Consider the following 25,086-nt stretch of genomic DNA (forward strand, 5'->3'; position numbering starts at 1 on the left):
AGGCAAAGAACTTGATTTGGCAGCAATAACTAAATTCTAGACCACCTAGAGATTTACATTATCCAATTTTTATTCCTACTAAGTAAAAACTTAAGAAAGAATGTAAGGACACCAATTAGGGCTTTGGTTAACAACGGAGCAAGAGCAACAGGCTGATCCACACAGGCCTGCTGGTGCTTGGTTTGTACCTGAGTGAACAGCCACCTTCTTCACCACGTAGCTGCTGAGAGCTGTGATCTGCCGTGGGATGGGCACCGTCCCGCTGGAAATGCCCAGCCCCAGCCGGCCATTCGTGGCTTCTCCACAGGCGTACACCTTCCCTTCCACAGTCACTGCAAGGAACGACAGCCAGGAGAGGACTCACTTTTCACAACATTAAAAACTTTTCTGGTTTTTGGTGCCAAGCATAATTTAAAAATTTTTTAATATTAGAATAATCATACCTGCAAACAAACTTTTAGAACCACCAGCCACCTGTACCACATTCAAAGCAGACAGTGTCTCAGAGAACGAAGGAACCTTTATCTAGAACAGAATTTTTTTAAGAAAAAAAAAAAATTTTACTTGCATGTTTAAAATTATGTTACCTTATTATATGATACAAGGAATTACAGTCATGCACTGCATAACATTTCACTCAACCACAGGCTACATATACAATGACAGTCCCAGTAGATCATAATGGAGCTGAAAAATCTTTACTGCCTAGTGGTGTCCTGGCCATGACAATATCACAGTCCAACCAATTCCTCATGTGTCTGTGGTGATGCTGTGTCAACAAGCCTCTGTGCTGCCAGCTACACATCAACAATCCCTAATACCTCATAACGATAACAGACAACTGCTACTGGCCTATATATTCACTATGCAATACTTTCTATCATTCTTTTAGGGTGTATTCCTTCTACTTTTTTTTTTTTTAAGCCGACTGTAAAACAGCCTATGGCTGGTGCTTCAGGAGGGATTCCAGAAGGCACGGCCGTCACAGGAAAGGACAGCTAGCTCCTTCGTGGGGGTGAAAGGGAAGTAACACTATGATCCTAGCTAGGCTAATGTATGTGTTTGAGTCTCAGTTTTTAACAAAAAAGTTTAAAAAGCAAAAGAAGAATGTAAAGAAAACATTTTGTACAGAGCTGTTTGTGTTTTAAGCTAACTATTAAGAGTCAAAAAGTTTTTTAAAAAGTGAAAAGTTCAAAAGTAAAGGTAAAGTTACAACTAATTTATTATTAAAGAAAGAAAAATATTTTTTATAGAGTAGTCTAAAGCATATAGTGCTTCTAAAGTCTACAGTAATGTGCACTGACTCACCCAGAGCTACTTCCAGTCCTGCAAACTCCATTATTCATGGTAAGTACTCTATGCAGGTGTTCCATGTTTAATCTTTTACACTGTATTTTTACTGTACCTTTTCTATGTTTAAATACACAAATGCCATTGAGTTACAACTGCCTACCATATTCAGTACAGTTACATGTTGTAACTGTACTAGGAGGAGCAATAGGCTATACCATATAGCTTGAGTGTGTAGTAAGCTACACCATCTACGTTTGTGTTAAGTACACTCTATCATTTTTCAACAATGACAAAATCACTACCAAAACTTTCTCAGAATGTATCCCCATCATTAAGTAACGCATGACTGTGCTACTACTATGTATGGTTACATTAACCAAAGGCATTGGTTATCCCTTAGAGATTCACACTAGAGTATTTTAAAAATGAAATGACACACTGTGATTTACTTTAAACCAGAGTTGGGGGAATGAGAGGACAGAGACAGAAAAACGTAGACAGCTGCTGGTAACTATGGAAGCTGGTACCAGGGACATAAGGGTTCGTGATGCTATTCACTCTATTTGGGTACATCTGAACATTTCCATAATAGAAGGTAAAAAATAAAATACAGTTGGTCCTCTGTATCCACAGGTTCCATATCCATGAATTCAACCACCCATGGATTGAAAAGATGTTTTATTGTACCTATACTAAATATGTACAGATATTTTTGTTGCCATTATTCCCTTAACAATGTAATATAACAACTATTGACATACCATTTACATTGTATTAGGTATTCTGAGTAATCTGAAGATGATATACAGTATTTGGGAGGGTGTGCATAGGTTATATGCAAACACTACACTGTTTTATATCAGGGACTTGAGCATCCACAGATCTTGGTATCCACAGGAAGTCCCGGAACAAATCCCCCATGGATACTGAGGAATGACTATGCATATAATGTAAAGATAAACACACACACCTGTAGACTATACCTTATTTCAAGTCATGTCCTGCTCATTCTCTGATTCTGACTCTGACATCTCTAAGAAATTACATACTTAAATTTCCCATTGTAGATGGATGTAATTTAATTTAAAATTCCTAGGGCCCTTTGTCTAAAAAACCCTTTATGATTCCATGGGTGAAACAGTCACTACTGCAGCGGAAGAAAGGATTTTCATCACAACCATGGAAAGATGACTCCGTCCTTGAAGTGAAAACTCCATGTAGGGCAGTGAGCAAGGTCATAGGCTCCCACCAATGGCCTGCACCTCAGGGACCCCTGGACAGCCCTGCACTCCCACAGCTGAGACACCCACAGCTCACCGCCCACTGTCCACTTCCCAAACCAAGCTCAGGGGCATTGAAACACAAATGCAATTCAAGGCTGCTCCAATACAGATAAAAATTATTGCACCTTGAAAGGAAAGAGTTCAAATGAATGAGTTCTAACTTTATTTCTCAGCTTCTCAACAGGGCAGGCAATAAGGAAAATGTACGATGTGATATCTCACAGAATACTAACAGGAAGCCTAAGTTCCTGTGAACACAGAGTGCCTCTGGGCAATAAAATTTAGAGGAATTTGCTTTGTGGCTCCTCAGCCAGGAGACGCTAAGTAATATAAGGAACGCCAAATTCAACTCCAGTTTAAATGCATCATTTCTTACACCTATTCTTTTCAAAATATGGTCTTTTTCTTCTAAGCAATTCAAAATACAAATTAACCTTTCATCCCAGTACCTAGGGGATGAAGGATGTTGTGAACACAGAGGCTGTGGCACGGCTTCCCGTGCGTGCTTCATGGTTTACTGACAAGGTAAATGAGATCATGGCGCTCTCCACCCACAACAAGCCCTGCAAAGAATAAGTCAAGTGTGTACGCGCACACATGTGCATTCTGCTGGTTTCTCTGTGCTCACAAAGCCTTCTCTCTCTGTGCAAGCTACTTTACCCTGAAGAATCTCAGGCACGAAGCACCTGGAGGACAGAGACCACAACTTGCTCATCTGTGTGCCACTACGGCTTTTTTACACATTATTTTGTTCATGATAGTCAAAAGTGTTTATTGTAGGGGAGGCAAGATACATCTATCGATAGTCTGTAATTTTCGTCTATGCACTTGTGAAATCTTTTCAAAAGTTTATGTTCTAGTTTATAAGACTGCAATAAAACAATTATATCTAAAGTGAAATTTTCCAAGGAGAGACGCTTCTGAGGGGTAATTTGATAATGTCTTTTAGTTCGTGTAAAGAAACAGTACAACACATAGAGCATAAAGTTATTATAAAAACTTCACGAGGTGTGGCTGCTGCCGAGTGCCCCGCCCTGCTGGGTCCCAGGGAGCAGGCCGTACCTTGGAGCCTTTCAGCCCGCCCAGCTGGTCCTTGTCATTCAGACCCCACACAAACACTTTGGTTCTTATCGTAGCTGCCGATTCCAGCCCAGCAGCCTTCTTTCTAATGAGGCTAACCAAACAAAAAAAAAAAGAAAAGAAAAGAAAAGAAAGAAATAGAGGTTATTCAGCATAAAACATTTAAAAAATAAAAAGAAAAGCAACCTCAAGCACTCAAAATTTTATGGTTACTTTCAGAAACTCTTAAAATTTTGCTTTAATAGAATACAACCTCAAGCATGTACAGGAGTAAGTTGCTCTGGAGGGTCAAATTGTCTAGATACCACCATGCTACCTGTTAATACCAGCACTTAATTTCAGCTCTTATTTTTGATGGAAAACGATGATACACTACATTCTCTTTCATCTTACATACCAACTTGAACATGTGGGAATCATTCCAAGCCACGGAAACAGATGCGCGGCTACCACAAATGGCATTGCAGAGACACAGGAAACCTCCCCAGGAGCCACGCTGGGCCTGGCCTTGCAGCAGTGTCCCTAAATCCAGACATCTGTTTGGCCAATTATTTTCCCACAGAAAGAATAAAGCAGTATGTGGCCACATGACCATGGAGGTACTTTAATACAGACACATGTCCTAATGCTTCTCTCTTCCTTTATACCCTCTGCCCAGGACACCAGCCAGAAGCACCTGATCATCGGCCAGCTGGGCTGAAAGTCCTTGTCTCCTTTCCTTCCCAGAGGACTTGCTCCTTCCACCTTGCTCATCTATTTCCTGACCTGCCCTCGACAGGTTAGGAGTTTATTTATTTTTTGTTTGTCTTGAGACAGGGTCATGCTCTGTCACTCAGGCTGCAATGCAGTGGCATAATCCCAGTTCACTGTAGCTTCAACCTCCCAGGCTCAAGCAATCCTTCCACCTCAGCCTCCCGAATAGCTGGGACTATAGGCATGCACCACCATGCCCAACTGATTTTTGCATTTTTTGTAGAGACTATATCGTCAAGGCTGCTCTTGAACTCTTGGGCTCAAGTGATCCTCCCTGCTCAGCCTCCTAAAGTGCTGGGATTACAGGTAGGAGCCACCACACCCAGCAGGTTAGAAGTTTAATCTACAGCATCCAAAACGCTCCAATTCTTGCAACTTGAAAAAAGTACACAGGCCAGTGTTAGATTTTCTTGGCTGATAGTCTGATGCCTAGTGCTGAGAAATTGCTTCTTCTGTATTTGGGGTTTTCACCTTTTTGTTTGCTTTTGCTCTATTTTTATAAGCTAGGATAGATGCCCAAAGGCACCAGAGACTGGCTTCTAGACAGGTATCACTTTTTTCACACATTATATACTAATAAATATTTACTTTCAGGGTTCAAAATTTCACGTTTTGGAATAAAAGTGAAAAACTCTTTCATCTAATACCAGGCACAGGTGAGCAAGCATATGCACAAAATACTGAAGTATCTTGTGACACATTTTTACTTAAAAATATGTATGAGGGCCAGGCATGGTAGCTCAAACCTGTAATCCTAGCATTTTGGGAGGCCGAGGTGGGCAGATTCCTTGAGCCCAGGAGTTGGGAGACCAGCCTGGGCAACATGGTGAAACCCCATCTCCACAGGAAAAAAAAAAAAAAAAAAATGCAAAAAATTAGCCAGGTGTGGTAGCACACACCTGTAATCCCAGCTACTTGGGAGACTGAGGTGGGAGAATCACTTGAACCCGGGAGGCAGAGGTTGCAGTGAGCTGAGATCATATCACTGCACTCCAGCCTGGTGACAGAGTGAGATCCTATCTCAAAATAGATATATATTTCCCATACACACATGTATGTATGTACGTATGGGAAACCAGGACTGATATTCAAGATACTTAATGTCTGGCACCATGTAAGTATCAATCAGCCAGGGTGGAGGCCAGCTGTACATGGTCAATGTGGGAACATCCCAGTTGGGTGCCAGCCCTGTAGGAGACTGCCTGGGCCACTGACTCATTCTGAAGTTATTGGCTAATTAATATGATCTTACCAGAAAAATATCCATTACAATCAAATATCTAGCTTTTCTTTTGACAATATATTCAATTACATAAAAATGTGATGAATAAGTAAAGCTCAAAACATTTTTGGTTATTCCACATATACAATACATGTACTAATAATTTTACGGCCGGGCGTGGTGGCTCACGCCTGGAATCCTAGCACTTTGGGAGGCCAAGGTGGGTGCATCACGAGGTCAGGAGATCGAGACCATCCTGGCTAATACGGTGAAACCCCATCTCTACTAAAAATACAAAAAATTTTGCCCAATTCATTTTAGTAGCTACTGAGTAAGAAAATGCTAATCTATAATCCTTTTATTAAAAATCCCACTGACTTCCTTATTTAAGTGAACTGGTACTGTCCCCATTTAATTAGTATCTCTAGATACAATCAGTTTGAACTATAGCATATAGTATAACATATATTCTAGATAAGGTAATGTTATAGATATTATTTTCTTTTCAACTTCTACACAAAGTTTCTGAAATGAAACAGGACAGAATCCAAAGCCAAGATCAGAGTCCTAGAATAACCTGATTTATTACCAGACCCGCTACCCCCACTTCTGTCTATACAATGCGCTCAACAACGCCACAGGGCAGCGCTCTGTTGTCTCCTTATGTCACATGCTGCCAAGTACTTAGAGCACAGGGCGTCTTGGTCAACAGAGTTCAGCCATCACTGGCGGCTTGCCTCCTGTGCCCAGTCACACCAGCAATCCAAAGCTCCTTGGGAATGTTAACAACAAACCCATTTATTTTGCATACCCTTTGACAGCAATTTCACTTTCAGCAATTTATCTAGGAAAATACAACTTCTATGAGGACACTGACTATCCTCCATTGTTATTATCCGTTATTATCCACTGTTTGCTGCTGGGATGGTAAACAAGGCTTAGAGCAGCCCCTGCACATGCAAGTTCTAGATACCTGCCCTGGGAAATGAACAAGCATGCAAAAACGTCACAGATATCATTCTTCTCCCCTTGCATGTTGTCTTCCCTATCAGAAACGCCCTTGCCCGCCCACTTCGTTTCGATAATTCTGACTTCTGTATGTATGGCCTAGGGGGAAGTTTTCCTTGTCCTGACAGATCAGTGCTCCAATGCACTCTCCAGGCTGCATGCACTTCTTCCTGCCTCTTACCAAAGCCCTAACATCACACTGATGCGTGTATCTGTCTTACTTCATTTTGCATGTTCATCACAGTATTCCCAGTATACATAACTGGGAATGGCCCACAGTAGGTGTTCAAAAGATGTTGAATGAATACAGGAACAGTCATCATCACAGTGCTCACACAAAATAAAGAATTGAGTGAGTAAATGAGAATAGTCATAAGACAAAATACTACACTCAAAAATTACAGGACAGAAGACTAATCATATGGAAATTCTAGAGACGGACAGTAGTGGTGGTTGCACAAAAATGTGAATGTACTTAATGCCACTGAACTGTACACTTAAAATGGTAAACAATATATATATTTCACCATAATACAAAATAAATATATTTTTTAACGTTAATGATAAAATACTTAGCAAACAGAGCTTTAAAATATATCACACAACTTCCATAGGAAAATATATTTAGTAACAGAAAAAAAGGAAAACTACAAAGGTATATACCAAAGTAGTAACAGTGATATTTCAGGTAGAGATATTAAACATTTTCACTTTCCTCTTTTAATGGTATTTTTCTAAATATAATGTGTTTCTACATTAAACACTTTATTTTAAAAAATTACAGTTTTTGAAAACAACTGTAATTTACCATTCTTGTGGACATAAAATGACTCAGTATGAGACACATTCTAATTAAATGTTTCCTTTTGAAAGTGAGGATCCAGGAATGCAGCCTGAGGTAAGTGAGTACTTGTAATAAATGGCTCTCACCTTCCGCTGTTGCCTTTCTCATCCTCCTCCTCTTCGTTATCTGAAGCTAAGAAAGGAACTGCAGCCAAATCTTCCTCCTCTGCCCGGATCCGTCCCAGCAGGATGAGACCATGGATTTTACAATCGATTCCTGAGCTCCTGCACTGCTTTATGGCAATTTCAATATACCTGTGATACTAGACACAAAAACAATGATCTACAGACTTTGTAGAATCAAGCATATTAGATCCTCTAACTGGAGAGCGGGGTGTGTGAGACATCAACATGTACACACAGTTAGAGCTCCTTTACTTCAGTTCTGGAAATACCAACTGAGTTATTCAAAGTTAATGCAGCCACATCTGAGTAATGTTTGCTTCAAAAGAAGTGATCAACTCATCGAGATGTCTACCTGAGGCGTGAGACACTCACTGATTTTCTTCCTAAAAGTTTTAAATAGGATGACAGCCTTACTGAATGACTGCAAACTCTTCTTAGAGCTTTCTTGAACCAAGATGCCTTAACTAAGGAAGAGATTACATGTCAGGTAGTAACAGACCTTTCATCCTTTTTAAAACATAAAACAGATTTGAATATACACAAATTAGAACAAACAGTACAAAGAACTCCATGACTCCATGACCCAGCTTAACAGTTACCAACATGTGACCAATCTTGTTCAGATGTGGATTATCATTTAAAAATTCTAGGCATTATTTGTTTCAAAACGTCAGTATATATCACTGAATTAAGGAGGTTTGGGTTTTCTGTTTATTGCTTTTTGTTTTTTTTTTTTGAGATGGAATCTGACTTGTTGCCCAGACTGGAGTGCAGTGGTGCAATCTTGGCTCACTGCAACCTCTGCCTCCTGGGTTCAAGCAATTCTCCAACCTCAGCCTCCTGAGTAGCTGGGACCATAGGCGCGTACCACCACACCCGGCTAATTTTTTGTATTTTTAGTAGAGACAGGGTTTCACCATGTTGGCCAGGCTGGTCTTGAACTTCTGACCTCAGGTGATCCACCTGCCTCAGGCTCCCAAAGTGCTGGGATTACAGGCATGAGCCACCGCGCCCGGCCGGAATTAAGGAGTTTTTTGAAAAACATATCCACATTGTTATTATCATAGCACAAACAATAATTCCCATATCATCCAATATGCTACAGTCATCAAACTTTTCTGATTATCTCATGTCATTCTATTGTTGCCTCATTCAAATCAGAACACAAGCAAGACGCAACCTTCCTCCGTTCTGCCTTTGCCATGCATTTAGTGGAGCTGGTCTATTTGTCCTGCAAATGTCCCACACCCCACGTGGCAGACATTCTTCTCCCCTGGTATGCATGCCTGTTGTGGTATTAACAACATTTCTCTATCCCTGTATCTCATGTGAACAAAGAGGGATGTTTCTGGAAGTGCACACTAATAATTACTTTTTATTGCCTAAACGACCTGATCAAACCTCAAGATCTACCATTTCATAGGAAATACAGGTTGACTACCACCACAGGGATGCAAAAGCCAAGCTGAGAATATAAAGAATGCTACGGGAAAAAATTACTCAGTTTCTTTTTTCTTTAGCAAGGAAAAAAACCAAGAGAGGCTAAAGTGTAGTGTAGAATGCAAACATCATCTGAATCAAGATTCACACAAACCAACTGCAAAAGGACATTTACAAGGTAACTAGGAAAATCTCGACACTGACTGGATATTATATGACATTAAAGAGTAACTGTTGGCCAGGCGTGGTGGCTCACGTCTGTAACTCCAGCACTTTGGGAGGCCGAGGCGGGCTGATCACAAGATCAGGAGACCAAGACTATCCTGGCTAACACGGTGAAACCCCATCTCTACTAAAAATATGAAAACAAAATTAGCCGGGCATGGTGGCGGGCACCTATAGTCCCAGCTACTCGGGAGGCTGAGGCTGGAGAATGGCGTGAACCCGGGAGGCAGAGCTTGCAGTGAGCTGAGATCACACCACTGCACTCCAGCCTGGGCGACAGAGCGAGACACCGTCTCAAAAAAAAAAAGTAATTATTAGAGGTGTGATAATGGTATCAGGGTTATATTTTGTTAAGCCCTGTTAGAGATGAATATTGAAGCAAGTGCTCCTGAAATAAGATCTTGCTGAGGCAGGGAAGTGAGGTGGGAGGTAGGAAGTGAAACATGACTGGCAAAATGTAGATAAATGTTGAAGCTGGGTCACAGGTTTGTGGGGGTTCCAGCATACTTTCTATTTTTGTTTACATGTTAGAAAACTCCTGGCTGGATGTGGTGCCTCATGCTTGTAAATCCCAGCACTTTGGGAGGCCAAGGTGGGCAGATCACCTGAGGTCAGGAGTTTGAGACCAGCCTGGCCAACATGACAAAACTCCATCTCTACTAAAAATACAAAAATTAGCCAGGTGAGGTGGCGGGCACCTGTAATCCCAGCTACTTGGGAGGCTACGGCAGGAGAATTACTTGAACCTGGGAGGCATAAGTTGCGGAGAGCTGAGATCTGCCACTGCACTCCAGCCTGGGGGACAGAGTGAGACTCAGTCTCAAAAAAAAGAAAAGAAAATTCCATAACAAACTATTTGTACAGCAAGGGCCATGCTTAACATTGTGGCCCCACAGGAATGGTATGTTCTAGTTCTTTGGTCAGTTGGGGACATGCAGGTTAGGTCAGGAGTTTTCCATTTACTCACAATGCTTCCTATTTCTCATGTACATGACATACACTAAATATCACAGAATAAATTGTTTTGAATTGAAAATTTCTTGAATTAAAGCAAACATACCTTTTATGAATTATCTCAGTTGTTGATTTAATTAATTAGTTATTGGTTTGGTAAAGTAAAAATATACTCTGAACTACGTAACTTAGGCACCCTACAGGCTGTATTCGGTTACACTGTAATAAGTTACCAGTAAAATGCATTAAAATTCAAGATTAATTTTTTCAGAAAAATTCAATATTATCTTTCATTTTTATAATTTGCCATTTTCTTCACTTATTAGCACCACTGGTATTGACTATAATGAATCAGTGTATTACAAAATCGTTCAATGGCATTCCAGAATAAATGGTGACTATAGTGAATGTACTACATATTTCAAAATAGCTAAAAGATTTTAAATGTTCTCACCACAAAAAAGTGATAAATATTTGAGGTGATGGACACATTATTTAGCATGATTTGATCATTCCACAAAGTACACATGTAACAAAACATCACAGTGTTCTGCAAAAATATATACAAATTGTTACAAATTACTATTTGTCAATTAAAACTAAAATAAAACTTTTTAAAGAATGAAGTTAGCTGCATTTAATAATTTAAAAATAAACTCATCTGTTATAAACTTTAAACGAATACAAAAATCAACTACTCGATATTTTTATCTGCTATCATTCTAATTAGTCTACACAAGACAACGGTATAGGTAGTACAAAAATCTGTCTTAATTTGTCTTATTTTACATATATTCAATGTATTAAAATCGTGCTGACGTTGTATGTGGAAAGATTTACTGAAAATTTGAGAGAGAGAGAATCGCTGATCTATAGTACGTGGGTACTGTTTAAAAGAACCTTCACTGATTCTTTCAAACTTTTCCAGAGATAAACTTAGACTCATTTTGAAAGTTGCCTTATTGCCAAAAAATTGCCACTCCATGACAAGTTCAGCACTTGATGCCAATCGGTGTGACAACAAGAAAGCAGCTTCAGCGTCACACGTGTGGTCAGGAAAACCGCCAGGAACTCAGAGATTTTTAACGAAAACACACGTGTGGTCAGGAAAACCGCCAGGAACTCAGAGATTTTTCATGAAAACACACGTGTGGTCAGGAAAACTGCCAGGAACTCAGAGATTTTTAACGAAAACACACGTGTGGTCAGGAAAACCACCAGGAACTCAGAGATTTTTCATGAAAACACACGTGTGGTCAGGAAAACCGCCAGGAACTCAGAGATTTTTAACGAAAACACACGTGTGGTCAGGAAAACCGCCAGGAACTCAGAGATTTTTAACGAAAACACACGTGTGGTCAGGAAAACTGCCAGGAACTCAGAGATTTTTCATGAAAACACACGTGTGGTCAGGAAAACCGCCAGGAACTCAGAGATTTTTCATGAAAACCAAAGTGTTCAGATGCAAACAGCAATCTGAAATGCCTGATGACAACTTCAGCGTCACATGTGTACTCAGGAAAACCGCCAGGAACTCAGAGATTTTTCATGAAAACACACGTGTGGTCAGGAAAACCGCCAGGAACTCAGAGATTTTTCATGAAAACCAAAGTGTTAAGATGCAAACAGCAACCTGAAATGCCTGATGACAACTTCAGCGTCACATGTGTACTCAGGAAAACCGCCAGGAACTCAGAGATTTTTCATGAAAACACACGTGTGGTCAGGAAAACCGCCAGAAACTCAGAGATTTTTAACGAAAACACACGTGTGGTCAGGAAAACCGCCAGGAACTCAGAGATTTTTCATGAAAACACACGTGTGGTCAGGAAAACCGCCAGGAACTCAGAGATTTTTAACGAAAACACACGTGTGGTCAGGAAAACCGCCAGGAACTCAGAGATTTTTCATGAAAACACACGTGTGGTCAGGAAAACCGCCAGGAACTCAGAGATTTTTAACGAAAACACACGTGTGGTCAGGAAAACCGCCAGGAACTCAGAGATTTTTCATGAAAACACACGTGTGGTCAGGAAAACCAAAGTGTTCAGATGCAAACAGCAACCTGAAATGCCTGATGACAACTTTTGCTAGGAGCACTTACCAAGCATACCTTTGCTACCAAATAAAGTGAGAATGAAATTTATTTTGTTTCCTTTTCAAGTTGATTTGATAAGCAGCAAATTCAAGCTGTGTAAAATAAGTTGTATCTTTTAAAGCGTCAAAATTTAAAACAGATAAAACTAATTATTTAAAGGGGGGAAAACTGGGCTCAATGCTAGCACAGAAATGGCCAAGTCACCTGCCTTGTCACTTGCAAATCATCCAAATGGAACACTACCACAGCTACTCACCTCTGTGCAGTCATTCAGAAGGGGCACTGTGGTGTCAGAAGGGTTAATATTGATTGTCTTTAGTTCAATAAGATTATTCAGGGAATTTCCACCTAGGAAAAAATGGGTAAAGAATCAAACAAAGGCGTTTTTATTATAGAAGGTACTTCTTTTTAGGTAAACTAACTGAATTACCTGACACTACCACCAGGGACGGCATGTAGCTACTGTCAGCAGGATCTACGATCATTTTTAACCTATGAACAAGAACATCTGGGAAAATCTCCAAACGAATCCAGTGCTTTAGAAAAACAAAAATCACATTCTCAGTTAGCAAAATTCAGCTATATTTTAGCTACTACAATAGTATCATTGAAGCTTGAATCGACATGAGACTTTTTCAATATAAAATGTGGCATAAGAGAGAATTTTCCCTCACCTTAGCAGCAATAAGAATATTCTACCTCATTCTTGGATCATTAGAGAAAAGTCTCACTCTAAGCCCCAGAAACAATGTATCTATACACTCCTGGCCTAGGGTGGTCCTTTTACCCACCAAGTGAGTGGCAGAAAACACTAGAGTCGAGATGGAGAAAGGCCCTGTCCTCAAGTCTGACCTCTGTGCCCACGAGGTGCCCCCATGGGTTGGTGTAATCACAACAGCACTCCGATGTGCAACACAAATTTGCTAGACTATACTAGAAAAACTTCTAACGAGAAGCAAATCTGAATTCATACATTTTATGCGGGAGAGGAGGAAAAAAAGCCCGACCACATCCTCTATCGAGTAGTCAGTTAGATAAAATCTACCACTCATATTGTTTAAAACCTCTGACAATAAACTTGGATGGTATTTAACTCTGTAATTTTGAAATAACTTATAAATTAAAATATAAAGTGAGTACTGACAGGTGCTATCAGCAAAACTTTGCAGGCTGCTCAAAGTTCATTTTGAAAATGTAGAAGGCAAAACCACCCGTGTGAAAGTGCCCGCTGCTGTGCCCTATCACACGCTACCTTTCCTTGCGACCCTGATGACTGCCAGCAGGGCTCGCTGCCGTCAATGAGACGGGATGCCTGGTTCACGGAGGACGACACGTTCAGGCTCTTCACCATGCGGGACCAGCTGTCCAGCAGCATGCCTGGCTGGCTGCTGTGGCAACGCTTCAGCTGTTTTCCAGAACGGCCACAAAATACCGCAGACTGACCTATTTCATGATGGTCAAAAAGAGAATTAACCCTTGCTGAACTGGGGAGAAAGAAACATCATGATCAGGCGGTCAAAAATATTACATAGTGAGGAGCTTCTTTCTAAAAGAAAAATAGAAAGTTTCAAACTGAAAGGAGCTAATAAATGTCACAAATGGCTTCCCTAGTCAAGACATATTACACCAATTTATGAGATGAAGTCCACATAATGGTATGATTTATTCTACTAAAACCTCCCAGGAAACAACAGCAGATTAATATATTTCCAAACAAACAGGATACAAATAAGCTGTGGGAAAAGTTCAATAACAGCACTCACAAAAACCATTCTTATTAAAAATGCTTTTATAAATACAAGGCAAAAAGTAAATTGTAAAGTGCTTCCACTTTCATTAGTTGGCAAATCTGGAATTCAACTGGCATTCCCCATCGAGGACAACTACTAAAGCCAGACAAAACACTCAAAAATAAATAAATCCTCTTCAGACTATCAGAATTCATGAGATAATAAAGAATTACAAGGTCAGAACCACCGGAAGACTCGAGGCAAATGGAGGTGTCAAGATGACGCACACCACGGATCAGAGGCTGCTGTTCCCTGATGGCATCCCCAGGTTCCAAGCAAAGTCCCTGAGGGGCACATCGCATTTCAATAGCTTCGTAAAGAGAAGGGAAAGGAATGGGGTCCAGAAAGACCAGAAAGGCTGAGGATGCCACAGAAATGCAACTCACCCTTGGAACCCCAACAGAAAACACCCCAAAAGTCAGGGTGAACTATGAAGGGTCTTTGGGTTTCCCTTTTTTTTCTCAACAGATTGCAGGTCACGCATAAAATCACCTCGATCAATGAATGCTGATTAAGATGAGCCCAGGTAGTCACTAACCTTTACCAAGTATCTCACAGAACAACCTTCTCTCCTCCATTCCTTGGAGAATAACATTAGCCTCAAATTGAGTCAAGAAATAATTTTTTAAATACAATGTGCAGTGCATAATGACACATGTAGAGGCAAGAAAACGTGACTAAAAATTACCAGAAATGATAGGATAGAAACAGACCCACAAGGGCTCCATATATTGGAGTTAGAAGACACAGACTTTAATATAATAACTATGCTTACTATGTCCAAAAAGATAATATTTCAGCACAGAACCAAAAACTACTGAAAATAAAATAGACTAGAACTGATAAATCCAATAATTAAAATTAAGAACTTAATGAGTAAGTTAAGAACACATTGAACTCAGCTGAAGAGAAAGTAAAAATATCTGGAATGAAGAACTGAGGGGCAAAAGTTTAGAAAACATAACAAGTAGGTAAAAGATTTGCAGGACAGAGGTTAGGCCTAACACAAGTGAAAGAAGAGTCCCCCCGCAAAAAGACAGAAAAGAGAATAGAGCAGAGGCAACATGTGAAGAAATACTGAAAGACAGAATTTTCCGAAACAGACAAAAGATGTCATGCCCCAGAAGCCCCACCAACCTCAAGAAAGATAAACATCTCCATGCACATGTAAAACCTGTGCAAGATGAAAACAAAAAGACCCTCTCAAAAGCAGACGAAGGAAAAATCAAAAGATTGATGCGCTTTAATGAATCACAATTAGACTACCAGCCAACTTCAGGGGAAACAATATTAACCAAATTGCAGTGGAATAGTATTTTTAAAGTGCTGAAAGAAAACACCTAGCAAAAAGACTTTTCAATAATAAAGAAATACATTTTCAGACATACAAAAATACATAATTTGTAACCAACAAAGGAACATTTTTAAAAATATTAAGGGGTATTTTCAGGCAGGAGAAAAACAGTATAGATGGAAAATTAAAGAGGAAGAAAAAAGTGGAGAGAAATTACAAAGTATGCAGAAAAATCTAAATGAATATTGACTACATAAAAATCATCACATGCCCTGCATGTATTGTTTGATCCTTTGACTTTTTTAATTTTAATTTTTATTTTTTTTTTGAGATGGAGTCTCCCTCTGTCACCCAGGCTGGCGTGCAGTGTTGCGATCTCGGCTCACTGCAAGCTCCGCCTCCCGGGTTAACGCCAGGACCTCATGATCCGCCTGCCTCGGCCTCCCAAAGTGCTGGGATTACAGGAGTGGGTCATGAGGTCGGGAGATCGAGACCATCCTGGCTAACACGGTGAAACCCCGTCTCTACTAAAAATACAAAAAATTAGCCGGGCGTGGTGGCGGGTACCTGTAGTCCCAGCTACTCGGGAGGCTGAGGCAGGAGAATGGCGTGAACCCGGGAGGTGGAGCTTGCAGTGAGCCGAGATTGCAGCACTGCACACCAGCTTGGGTGACGTGAGCCACTGCGCCCAGCCGATCCTTTGACATTTTATGAACATTTTCTGTGCGCCTAAAAGAATGTCTTCCATAGTTCTGTTAGACGTGTATTTGTATAAAATGTGTAAAATTTTAACTGGATGCGGTGGCTCATGCACATAACCCCAGCACTTTGGGAGACCAAAGTGGGTGGGTGGATCACATGAGGTCAGGAGTTCAAGACCAGCCGGGCCAACACGGTGAAATCTCACCTCTACTAAAAATATAAAAATTAGCCAGGCATGGTGGCAGGAGCCTGTAGTCCCAGCTACTTGGGAGGCTGAGGCAGGAGAATCGCTTGAACCAGGGAGATGGCAGTTGCAGTGAGCCAGGATCGTGCCACTGCACTCCAGCCTGGGCAACAGAGTGAGACTCCGTCTCAAAAAAAAGAAGAAAAAAATGTTAAATATGTTAAGAACATATAAATCAGAATGAAGATAAATGATGTTAAAGAGAACTAAGGTCTTTGCATTGTTTAGGAGGAGAATATACTAAATAATAATAGATTTAAATGAGTCAAAAATAGATGTTATAATTTGTATCTTGAGTAACTACTAAAACTAAAAATGTATATAACATATACACTCCTTATAGACAGAGTGAGACTCTGTCTCAAAAACATAATAATTAAAAAAAAAAATACAAAAGTTAGCTGAGCTTGGTGGCACAGGCCTGTAATCCCAGCTACTTAGGAGGCTGAGACAGGAGAATTGCTTGAACCCGGGAGGTGGCGGTTACAGTGAGCCAGGATCACGCCACTGCACTCCAGCCTGGGCGACAGAGTGAGACTTTGTCTCACAAAGAAAAAAAGTGATATATGCATACAGTGGAATATTATTCAGCCACTAAAAAGGAGAACGTTCTGATACATGCTACAATATGGATGAAGCTTGAAGACATTAGGCTAAACCCAAAAGGATAAATCTTATATGGTTCCATCTAGATGAGGTGTCTGGAGTGGTCATATTCACAGAGACCAAAGTCAGATTCAAGGTTACCAGGGGTGGGGTAGAGGGAAGTAGGGCAGTTAAATTGCTTACTGGGTACACAGTTTTTCATCGGAGTGGTGAAAAGTTTTGGTAATAGACAGCTGTGATGGTTGTGCAACACTGTACTTAAGGTACTTAATACCCCGAATTATAAACTTCAAAAATGCTTAAATGGCTAATTTTAAGTTATATATATTTTGCCACAATGAAAAATATAATAAAAGGTATATAACTTGAAAAACTCACTCTCCATCTAACCAATTCCACATGCCCTGCAACTAAACAGTGACTAGTTTCTTGAGATTCTTTTAACGTTTTTAATGGAAATACAAGCAAATAAGCCTAGTTATTCTATTTCTTCCCTGATACGCCGTCTTGATTTTTTTTGAAAAGCCAGCCAGTCATCAGTGGGTAGGACTGTCACTTCCGCTTCACTGTACTCACTGTACAGAGTTCACCGAATACACAGGAACCTTAAAATAACAAATTCCAATACCCTGTGGTCCACAGTAAGAACTTCATTAATATTCGGTGGAAGAGAGAATATAAACATTCTGCCATACCTGGTTCATTGATTCTGCCAAATGTGTGCCTGGTATTGTGTTTTTTGGTCTTGAAACACGTTTCACAAAAATCAAAGTCATCACAGTTTCTGCATTTGAATCTGGATCCATTGATAGGAAACATCTGACATCCATCACACCTATTTGTAAAACAGCAACGGAGTTAAGAAAGGTCATTTATTAAACTTAATTCAACAGAAAACCATTCGTCCCAAAGCAAATCTAGCAATCATAAAAACAACTCACGTAACCCCAGGATGAATACTGGGGACCAACTCCATTTCTGACAGCAACCCAGTCCAGTGAGACTGCTGGGGAAAGTCGACAATGATATCTTTTCCATTGGCACTGAAAGCTAGGACAGAACAGAAATCACCTGACCCATCTTCCTCTTCACCAGTAAAAACCTGAACCTGAAACTGCACCTAGCCATGTCACACTACATTGTAGTAATTTGTTTTTTACAGAGAGTATATCTTTTAGAGATAGGTACTAAAATACTTATGGATGAAATAAATACATGATGTCAGCGACTGGTTTCAAAATAATCCCAAGAAGGGAGCATGAATAATTTTGGCCGTGAGGTGACGATTGTCAAAGCCAGGTAATGAGCACATGGAGGTTCATTGTAAACTACATTCTTTACTTTTGTATTAGGTTTAAAACAGGACGTTTTGGTTTTTAATTCCACCAAGTCAACAATTCCATATACCACCTTTAGTATCTCAGGGAATAAAAACCACATTAATAAAGACTTATTTTGTCCTTTGATAAGAGCAATGTGTCACTCAAAACAAAGAAACCAAATTCTTATTTTCAAAATTTGTCTTGTTTTGATTTGCAAATACTTTAACAATCTCTTAAGCAAAGAACAATGTTTAAAGTAAAATATTGACCGGGCGCGGTGGCTCAAGCCTGTAATCCCAGCACTTTGGGAGGCCGAGACGGGCGGATCACGAGGTCAGGAGATCGAGACCATCCTGGCTAACACAATGAAACCCCATCTCTACTAAAAATACAAAAAAATTAGCCGGGCGAGGTGGCAGGCGCCTATAGTCCCAGCTACTCGGGAGGCTGAGGCAGGAGAATGGCGTAAACCCGGGAGGCGGAGCTTGCAGTGAGCCGAGATAGCGCCACTGCACTCCAGCCTGGGCGACAGAGCGAGACTCCGTCTCAAAAAAAATAAAAATAAAAATAAAAAAATAAAGTAAAATATTAAATAATCCATTTGTTCTTATGTAACATGAGAAGCTCTAAGAACCTCTCACCACTGGGGAACCACCACCAATTGTGGCCATTTTCTGAGCGATTTGATGAAAAGAGAGCTTTCCACAAGGTTCAAACGAACAATCTCTTTATGGCACCAAGAGTTTATAAAACTAGACACATACTTATTTCTCATGCAACTGTTAAAACTGACATAGTATACCTTTCAAAGTGTGCCACGCATTTGATCTGGAATCTCAATAGTATCATATTAAATATAATCTGAGAATTGTTTCCAGTTCCTAATTCCCATCATTAGCACATCTCCATGTCTTAAATTCAATCCTAAATTTTTATATAGCATGAAAAAGAGAGCCAGGCGTGGTGGCTCACACCTGTAATCCCAACACTTTGGGAGATCGAGATGGGCGGATCAATAGGTAAGGAGTTTGAGACCAGCCTGGCCAACACGGTGAAACCCTGTCTCTACTAAAAATATAAAAATTAGCCAGGCATGGTGGTGGGCACCTGTAATCCCAGCTACTCTGGAGCCTGAGACCGGAGAATTGCTTAAACCCGGGGGCGGAGGTTGCAGTGAGCCGAGATGGCCCCACTGCACTCCAGCCTGGTCAGTGGGGGAGAAAGGAAAAGCAGTCCTGACAGTCAGGAGCTGGCCTGTTAATGTCAGCGTTAGGCCATTTCACAAACAACTGACAGGACAGGTTTACAGAACACCAGCATCAGATAAGGCCACTCTGTGACTGATGGATCAAGGCACAACCAAAACCCCTCCTTAACCGTGTATGATTAAAGTTGATTCTAATCCAAACCACAAACAACCACAAACCACCACACAGTCCCCTATCTGGTGATATGAATGACTGCTTCCTTACCAATCATGACTTTAGCATGGCTCCATTCTTTCTGCCTGCTAGGTAAATTTATTAAGACGCCCTGTCTTAGAATTACCCCTGCTTCTTCAACCCCTCCCCCAAATACCCAACATCAACTTCACTAGTCCTCGCTTACTCCCTCTGATGGAGACACCCACTCCCCAAGGTGTGTGTTCTCCTGCACTACAATGAGTTAACATTAATAAATCTGACTGTTTCACTGCAGGTGAGTTCCTCTGTAGCCTTTGGCAGAAGGCACTGACAAACAAAAACACTCTATCTCTTTCTTCACACTTGTTTTCTTTTTTGTGTGCTTAAACAAAAACAAATACAGAGTACACATGCGTTAATGAAAAGTTAACATCAGGAATTTTATTACCCAGATAATATTACCTTTCACAACCCCCACACTCTGATGAGTCACAGATCCCCACTTGTATTTCGGTGTGGCAACAGAGGCTTTGACCCGCACTTTATCGCCAATCTTGATGTGAGAAGAAGAACTTGGTGGAGGATAGCCTACAGATTTCAGTAACAAATCATTATAATCAGCATTCATTTATGGGACTTCTGTCTCTAAGAAAAAGCAAAAGTACTGAACAAAGAATGTGCTCACCTATAAGTTCCACATGAATGTACCTAACCCAGTAAGTACCCCCTTTCTGCTGCCAGTCACACTGCACATTGAGATCATGCAATCCATCTCTGTCCAGCTTGATGACTTTGCCAACATCGCCTTCACATACTTCTTCATACGCTCGGCAGCATCTAACCATCATTCCCACCTAGAATTAAAATGAAATTGGACATCCAGTCCATCTGTACACAGGTGAAATGAGTCATGATAAGTGGTATTACTCTATTATTAATACACAATTTTGATTGGGCACGGTGACTCACATCTGTAATCCTAGCACTTTGGGAGGCTGAGGCAGGAGGATCGCTTGAGCTCAGGAGTTTGAGACAAACCTGGGCAACATGGTGAAACGCCATCTCCACCAAAACTACAAAAATTAGCCGGGCGTGGTGGCGCATGCCTGTGGTCCTAGCTACTTGGAAGACTGAGTTGAGAGGATTGCTTGAGCTTGGAAGGTGGAGGTTACAATGAGCCAAGAGCACACCACTGTACTCCAGCCTGAGTGACAAAGTGAGATTCCAGCTCCAAAAAAAGAAGAATTTCATCTAGCACCCAGAGTGCGTTTTAAGTATTATTTAATGCTAAAGTGAACAGAAACTCTTTTAAAAACTGGCTGGCTTTGTGTCTCAGGCAGGAAATATATAGGAAGAGCCTGGATCAACTTGTGTCATACAGCAAGAGAGCTTTCAAAGATTACCAGGTTCACTCAAAAGCATCCTCTGATCATCAAAAACGTAACAGTGGAAACATCACTCCCTAAAAGCCAATGGATTGGTCATCATGATAATAAGGAAAACAAACCTTGCTGGTCATCTTTATACATAGCAGAACACCAATGCATCATTCTGAAAACTGATAAAGTCTCCCTGTATTATCAAGAGTAACCAAGATTAATAACAAAGCTTTTTTTCCCAGAAGAGAATTCCAGTTAACGAACTCAGAAAAGATGAAGTTAGAAAATCACTATGGTGCAGCCCCTAATGATAGGTCTAGGTGATGACACTAATGCCTACTGGAGCTATGAGATGGACAATTAATACAGAATGTCATCAAGGAAGGAGCAGGCTGACAAGACCTCACCCACCCAAACCTGTTTGCCTGTTGAGAAGGGGCAGGAGGGAGTACATGCCTATGAAGCTTCCTGCCTGAGATTCAGCCTGGTCCAACCACCCTTCAACCCTAACTCCTATTGTATTGGAGAAACAGGGAGAGAAGAAGATGTTAGCCACCACCACAAGGAAGCCCCCACCCAATCCAGACTATAAGACATTCGGAAGACATAGTTTCACCCACAAATAAACAGCATGAAAGGAGAGGAAGGGAGAAGGAGGGTTACTATGAAATGAATGTTTGCGTCCCCCGCAAAATTCATGAAGTCCCAACTCCTAATGTAGCTGTATTAGGAGACAGGGCCTCTAAGGAGGTCATTAAGGTAAAATCAGGTCCTAAGAGTGGGGATCTGACCCAACAGGATTAGGGTCTTTGTAAGAGACTCCAGGCCGGGCGCAGTGGCTCACGCCTGTAATCCCAGCACTTTGGGAGGCCAAGGCGGGCAGATAACCTGAGGTCAGGAGTTTGAGACCAGCCTGACCAACATGGAGAAACCTCGTCTCTACTAAAAATATAAAATTAACCAGGCGTGGTGGTACATGTCTGTAATCTCAGCTACCCGGGAGGCTGAGGCAGGAGAATCGCTTGAACCCAGGAGGCAGAGGTTGCAGTGAGCCAAGATCGTGTCACTGTGCTCCAGCCTTGGCAACAAGAGCAATACTTCATTTCAAAAAAAAAAAACAACAGACACCAGTCCTCCCCTGTTAGCTCCAGCTCCCCACATCCCCAGCCCCACATCCACAGGAGGACACAGCAAGAAGGCAGTCACCTGACCAAGTGGATCACAAGGTCAGGAGATCAAAACCATCCTGGCTAACATGGTGAAATCCCTTCTCTTCTAAAAATACAAAAAAATTAGCCGGGCGTGCTACTCGGGAGGCTGAGGCAGGAGAATGGCGTGAACCCAGGAGGCGGAGGTTGCAGTGAGTGGAGATCGCACCACTGCACTCTAGCCTGGGCGACAGAGCAAGACTCCATCTCAAAAAAAAACAAAAAAAAGGTAGCCACCTACAAGCCAGGAAGAGGGCCATCACCAGAAACCAGCCAAGCTGGCACCTTGATCTTGGATTTCCAGCCTCCAGAACCATGAAAAATAAGTATCCGCTGTTGAAGCCGCCAGTCTATGGTACTGTGTTACAGTAGACTGAGGTAAGACAAGGGGGAACCACTCTAGGATGAAATAGACTTCAAAGATCCACCAACCAAATGTAGATAAGGCATACAATCTTGGCTGTATCCAAGTTCAAAAACTAACCATTAAAGCCATTTCTGAGAAAACTGGAAAACTACAAGCAAGCATTAGGTATGAGATGATATTAAGGAAGTATTATTTCTTTTGTTAGGTAATGTTGGTAAACAGAAATGTCATCATGTTAAGATTCTTGGCCGGGCGCGGTGGCTCACGCCTGTAATCCCAGCACTTTGGGAGGCCGAGGCGGGCGGATCACAAGGTCAGGAGATCGAGACCACGGTGAAACCCCGTCTCTACTAAAAATACAAAAAATTAGCCGGGCGCGGTTGTGGGCGCCTGTAGTCCCAGCTACTCGGGAGGCTGAGGCAGGAGAATGGCGTGAACCCGGGAGGCGGAGCTTGCAGTGAGCCGAGATCGCGCCACTGCACTCCAGCCTGGGCTGGGCGACAGAGCGAGACTCCGTCTCAAAAAAAAAAAAAAAAAAAAAAAAAAAAAAAAAAAAGATTCTTCATTAGGGATACATACTGACATATATACAGGTGAAATGAGATGATTTGGGGGATTTTCTCTAAAACATACTAAAACAAGAGAATTAGGACAAGAAATGATTTAAAGTAGATAAAGGACTATATAAAACATAATTAGATTTTTAAAGTTTGATGGCAATGAGAATTACATAAGAAAAACAAGGAAAGGTATGTAGGAAGTGTCACAAGCGGGGCTAGCAGAAAACTGCCATCTCTGCGCCATGTCCACCATGGACAGGCCACTTGTGCTCTCTGGCTTCCCCCAAGCCCATCATCCGCCCCTCTGTCCTCTGACTACTCTGGGGCAGCCACAGCAGCCTCTGTCTGGGTGCCGCCCGTCCTGCTGAGCCACCCTTCACACCCTGCAGGCTTTGCACCCATCTCACTTTCTCATTGTAGCCCCCCATCCCTGCAATGTGCCCCCACTCCCACCCCTTTACTGTGGTCTGCTCTTTCTCATTCCAGGGTACACAGCACCTTCTAGCCTGTCATGAGCTCACTGGTGAGGTATGTCTTCTAGCACCAGAAAGCAAGTTCCCTGAGGGCAGGGACCTCTGTCCACTGATGTTTGGCATATAGGACATACTCAAATATCTGCTGAATGAAAAACAGATCGAGGCTCCAGCTTAAGACGATTACTCACCTGAATATTCTCTCTCACATATACAGCATAATCATCATTACTCAAGAAATCAGCTCGTTTTTTGTAGGTCTGGCTCTCCGTCACAACAGCACCAGTAGACTACAAGAGATAAATACATTCAAAGAAAAAAAAAAAAAGGACAACTCGATAAACCTACTCAAAAAGAAATAAGTCTGTGAAATCTAAAATATTAAAAAGTAGAGGATGAAATCCCTTATTTTCCCTATAAAGATCTTCATTTAAAAAAGACTAATAGGCCGGGCGCGGTGGCTCAAGCCTGTAATCCCAGCACTTTGGGAGGCTGAGACGTGCGGATCACGAGGTCAGGGGATCGAGACCATCCTGGCAAACACGGTGAAACCCCGTCTCTGTTAAAAAAAATACAAAAAACTAGCCGGGCGAGGTGGCAGGCACCTGTAGTCCCAGCTACTTGGGAGGCTGAGGCAAGAGAATGGCGTGAACCCGGGAGGCGGAGCTTGCAGTGAGCCGAGATCTGGCCACTGGACTCCAGCCTGGGTGACAGAGCAAGACTCCATCTCAAAAAAAAAAAAAAAAAAAAAAAAAAAAAAAAAAGACTAATAGCAGTAGCATAGTAGGCAGAAATGGATCTCAAAAGCTACAAGTATACAAAATTTCCAAGGCACTTCCAAATTAATCCTATGAACAATTTACTGGAGTCAGAAACTGATGTGTCAAAACATGGTATTTTAATAAAATATCTTCTAATGGCTACTGAAGATCATTAGATGTTTGAACAAGGGTCTGTTCTAAAGCTAAAAGTAATTATGATATAGAAACCCAATCACGTCTTCAAGAGTGAAACACAGCTTTGTCCTGTGCCCGGCAATACCATAAGTTGGTTTTATGAAACAGTCCACAGTAGGTACAGCTAGTTCTTTCAAGAGACAGAGAAAGCCAAGGTGTAAGATTGTCAGAGCGCGAGACAGACAGCGGCCCAGGTGCAGGCGGTCACACAGGAGGCACTGACCATGGAGTAGGCAGCATCGTCCATGTCCTCCACCACCTCCTCATCAGAATACTCGTCGGACACTGTGTCTGCATCCGAGAGCTCCGTGACCTGGACGTCGGAGTGGTCCAGCAGCCACCCGACCAAGGCTTCCACACCTAAGAGAAGCACACACAGCCCACCACAGGCTACTGTGAACCAACAGCCCTGAAGCGGGAACCCACACACACGCAAGCAGAGGCCAGGAAAATGAAG

General features: G+C 41.5%; 1 protein-coding gene and 1 long non-coding RNA gene across 2 annotated transcripts in view; one reads left to right on the top strand and one right to left on the bottom strand.

The window, feature by feature from the left end:
- LOC105497431 (HECT and RLD domain containing E3 ubiquitin protein ligase 2) overlaps nt 1-25,086 on the bottom strand; it is a 222,446-nt gene that overhangs the window by 66,667 nt on the left and 130,693 nt on the right. Inside the window, exons 47-59 of the mRNA XM_071067311.1 lie at nt 24,853-24,989; nt 23,865-23,963; nt 20,372-20,540; nt 20,149-20,274; nt 17,903-18,011; nt 17,657-17,796; nt 13,578-13,768; nt 12,756-12,861; nt 12,582-12,673; nt 7,570-7,745; nt 3,639-3,750; nt 444-525; nt 189-332 (exon numbers count right to left, since the gene is read on the bottom strand). Coding sequence (XP_070923412.1) covers nt 189-332; nt 444-525; nt 3,639-3,750; nt 7,570-7,745; nt 12,582-12,673; nt 12,756-12,861; nt 13,578-13,768; nt 17,657-17,796; nt 17,903-18,011; nt 20,149-20,274; nt 20,372-20,540; nt 23,865-23,963; nt 24,853-24,989 — 1,683 coding nt within the window. The remainder of the gene's footprint in view (nt 1-188; nt 333-443; nt 526-3,638; nt 3,751-7,569; nt 7,746-12,581; nt 12,674-12,755; nt 12,862-13,577; nt 13,769-17,656; nt 17,797-17,902; nt 18,012-20,148; nt 20,275-20,371; nt 20,541-23,864; nt 23,964-24,852; nt 24,990-25,086) is intronic.
- LOC139355523 (uncharacterized) lies at nt 1,271-4,716 on the top strand. The gene is made up of 3 exons (XR_011606302.1): nt 1,271-1,347; nt 4,315-4,434; nt 4,633-4,716. It is a non-coding gene; the product is annotated as an uncharacterized lncRNA (long non-coding RNA).

The sequence above is a fragment of the Macaca nemestrina genome, chromosome 7 (genome assembly GCF_043159975.1).
Source record: "Macaca nemestrina isolate mMacNem1 chromosome 7, mMacNem.hap1, whole genome shotgun sequence".
Taxonomy (NCBI): Eukaryota; Metazoa; Chordata; class Mammalia; order Primates; family Cercopithecidae; genus Macaca; species Macaca nemestrina.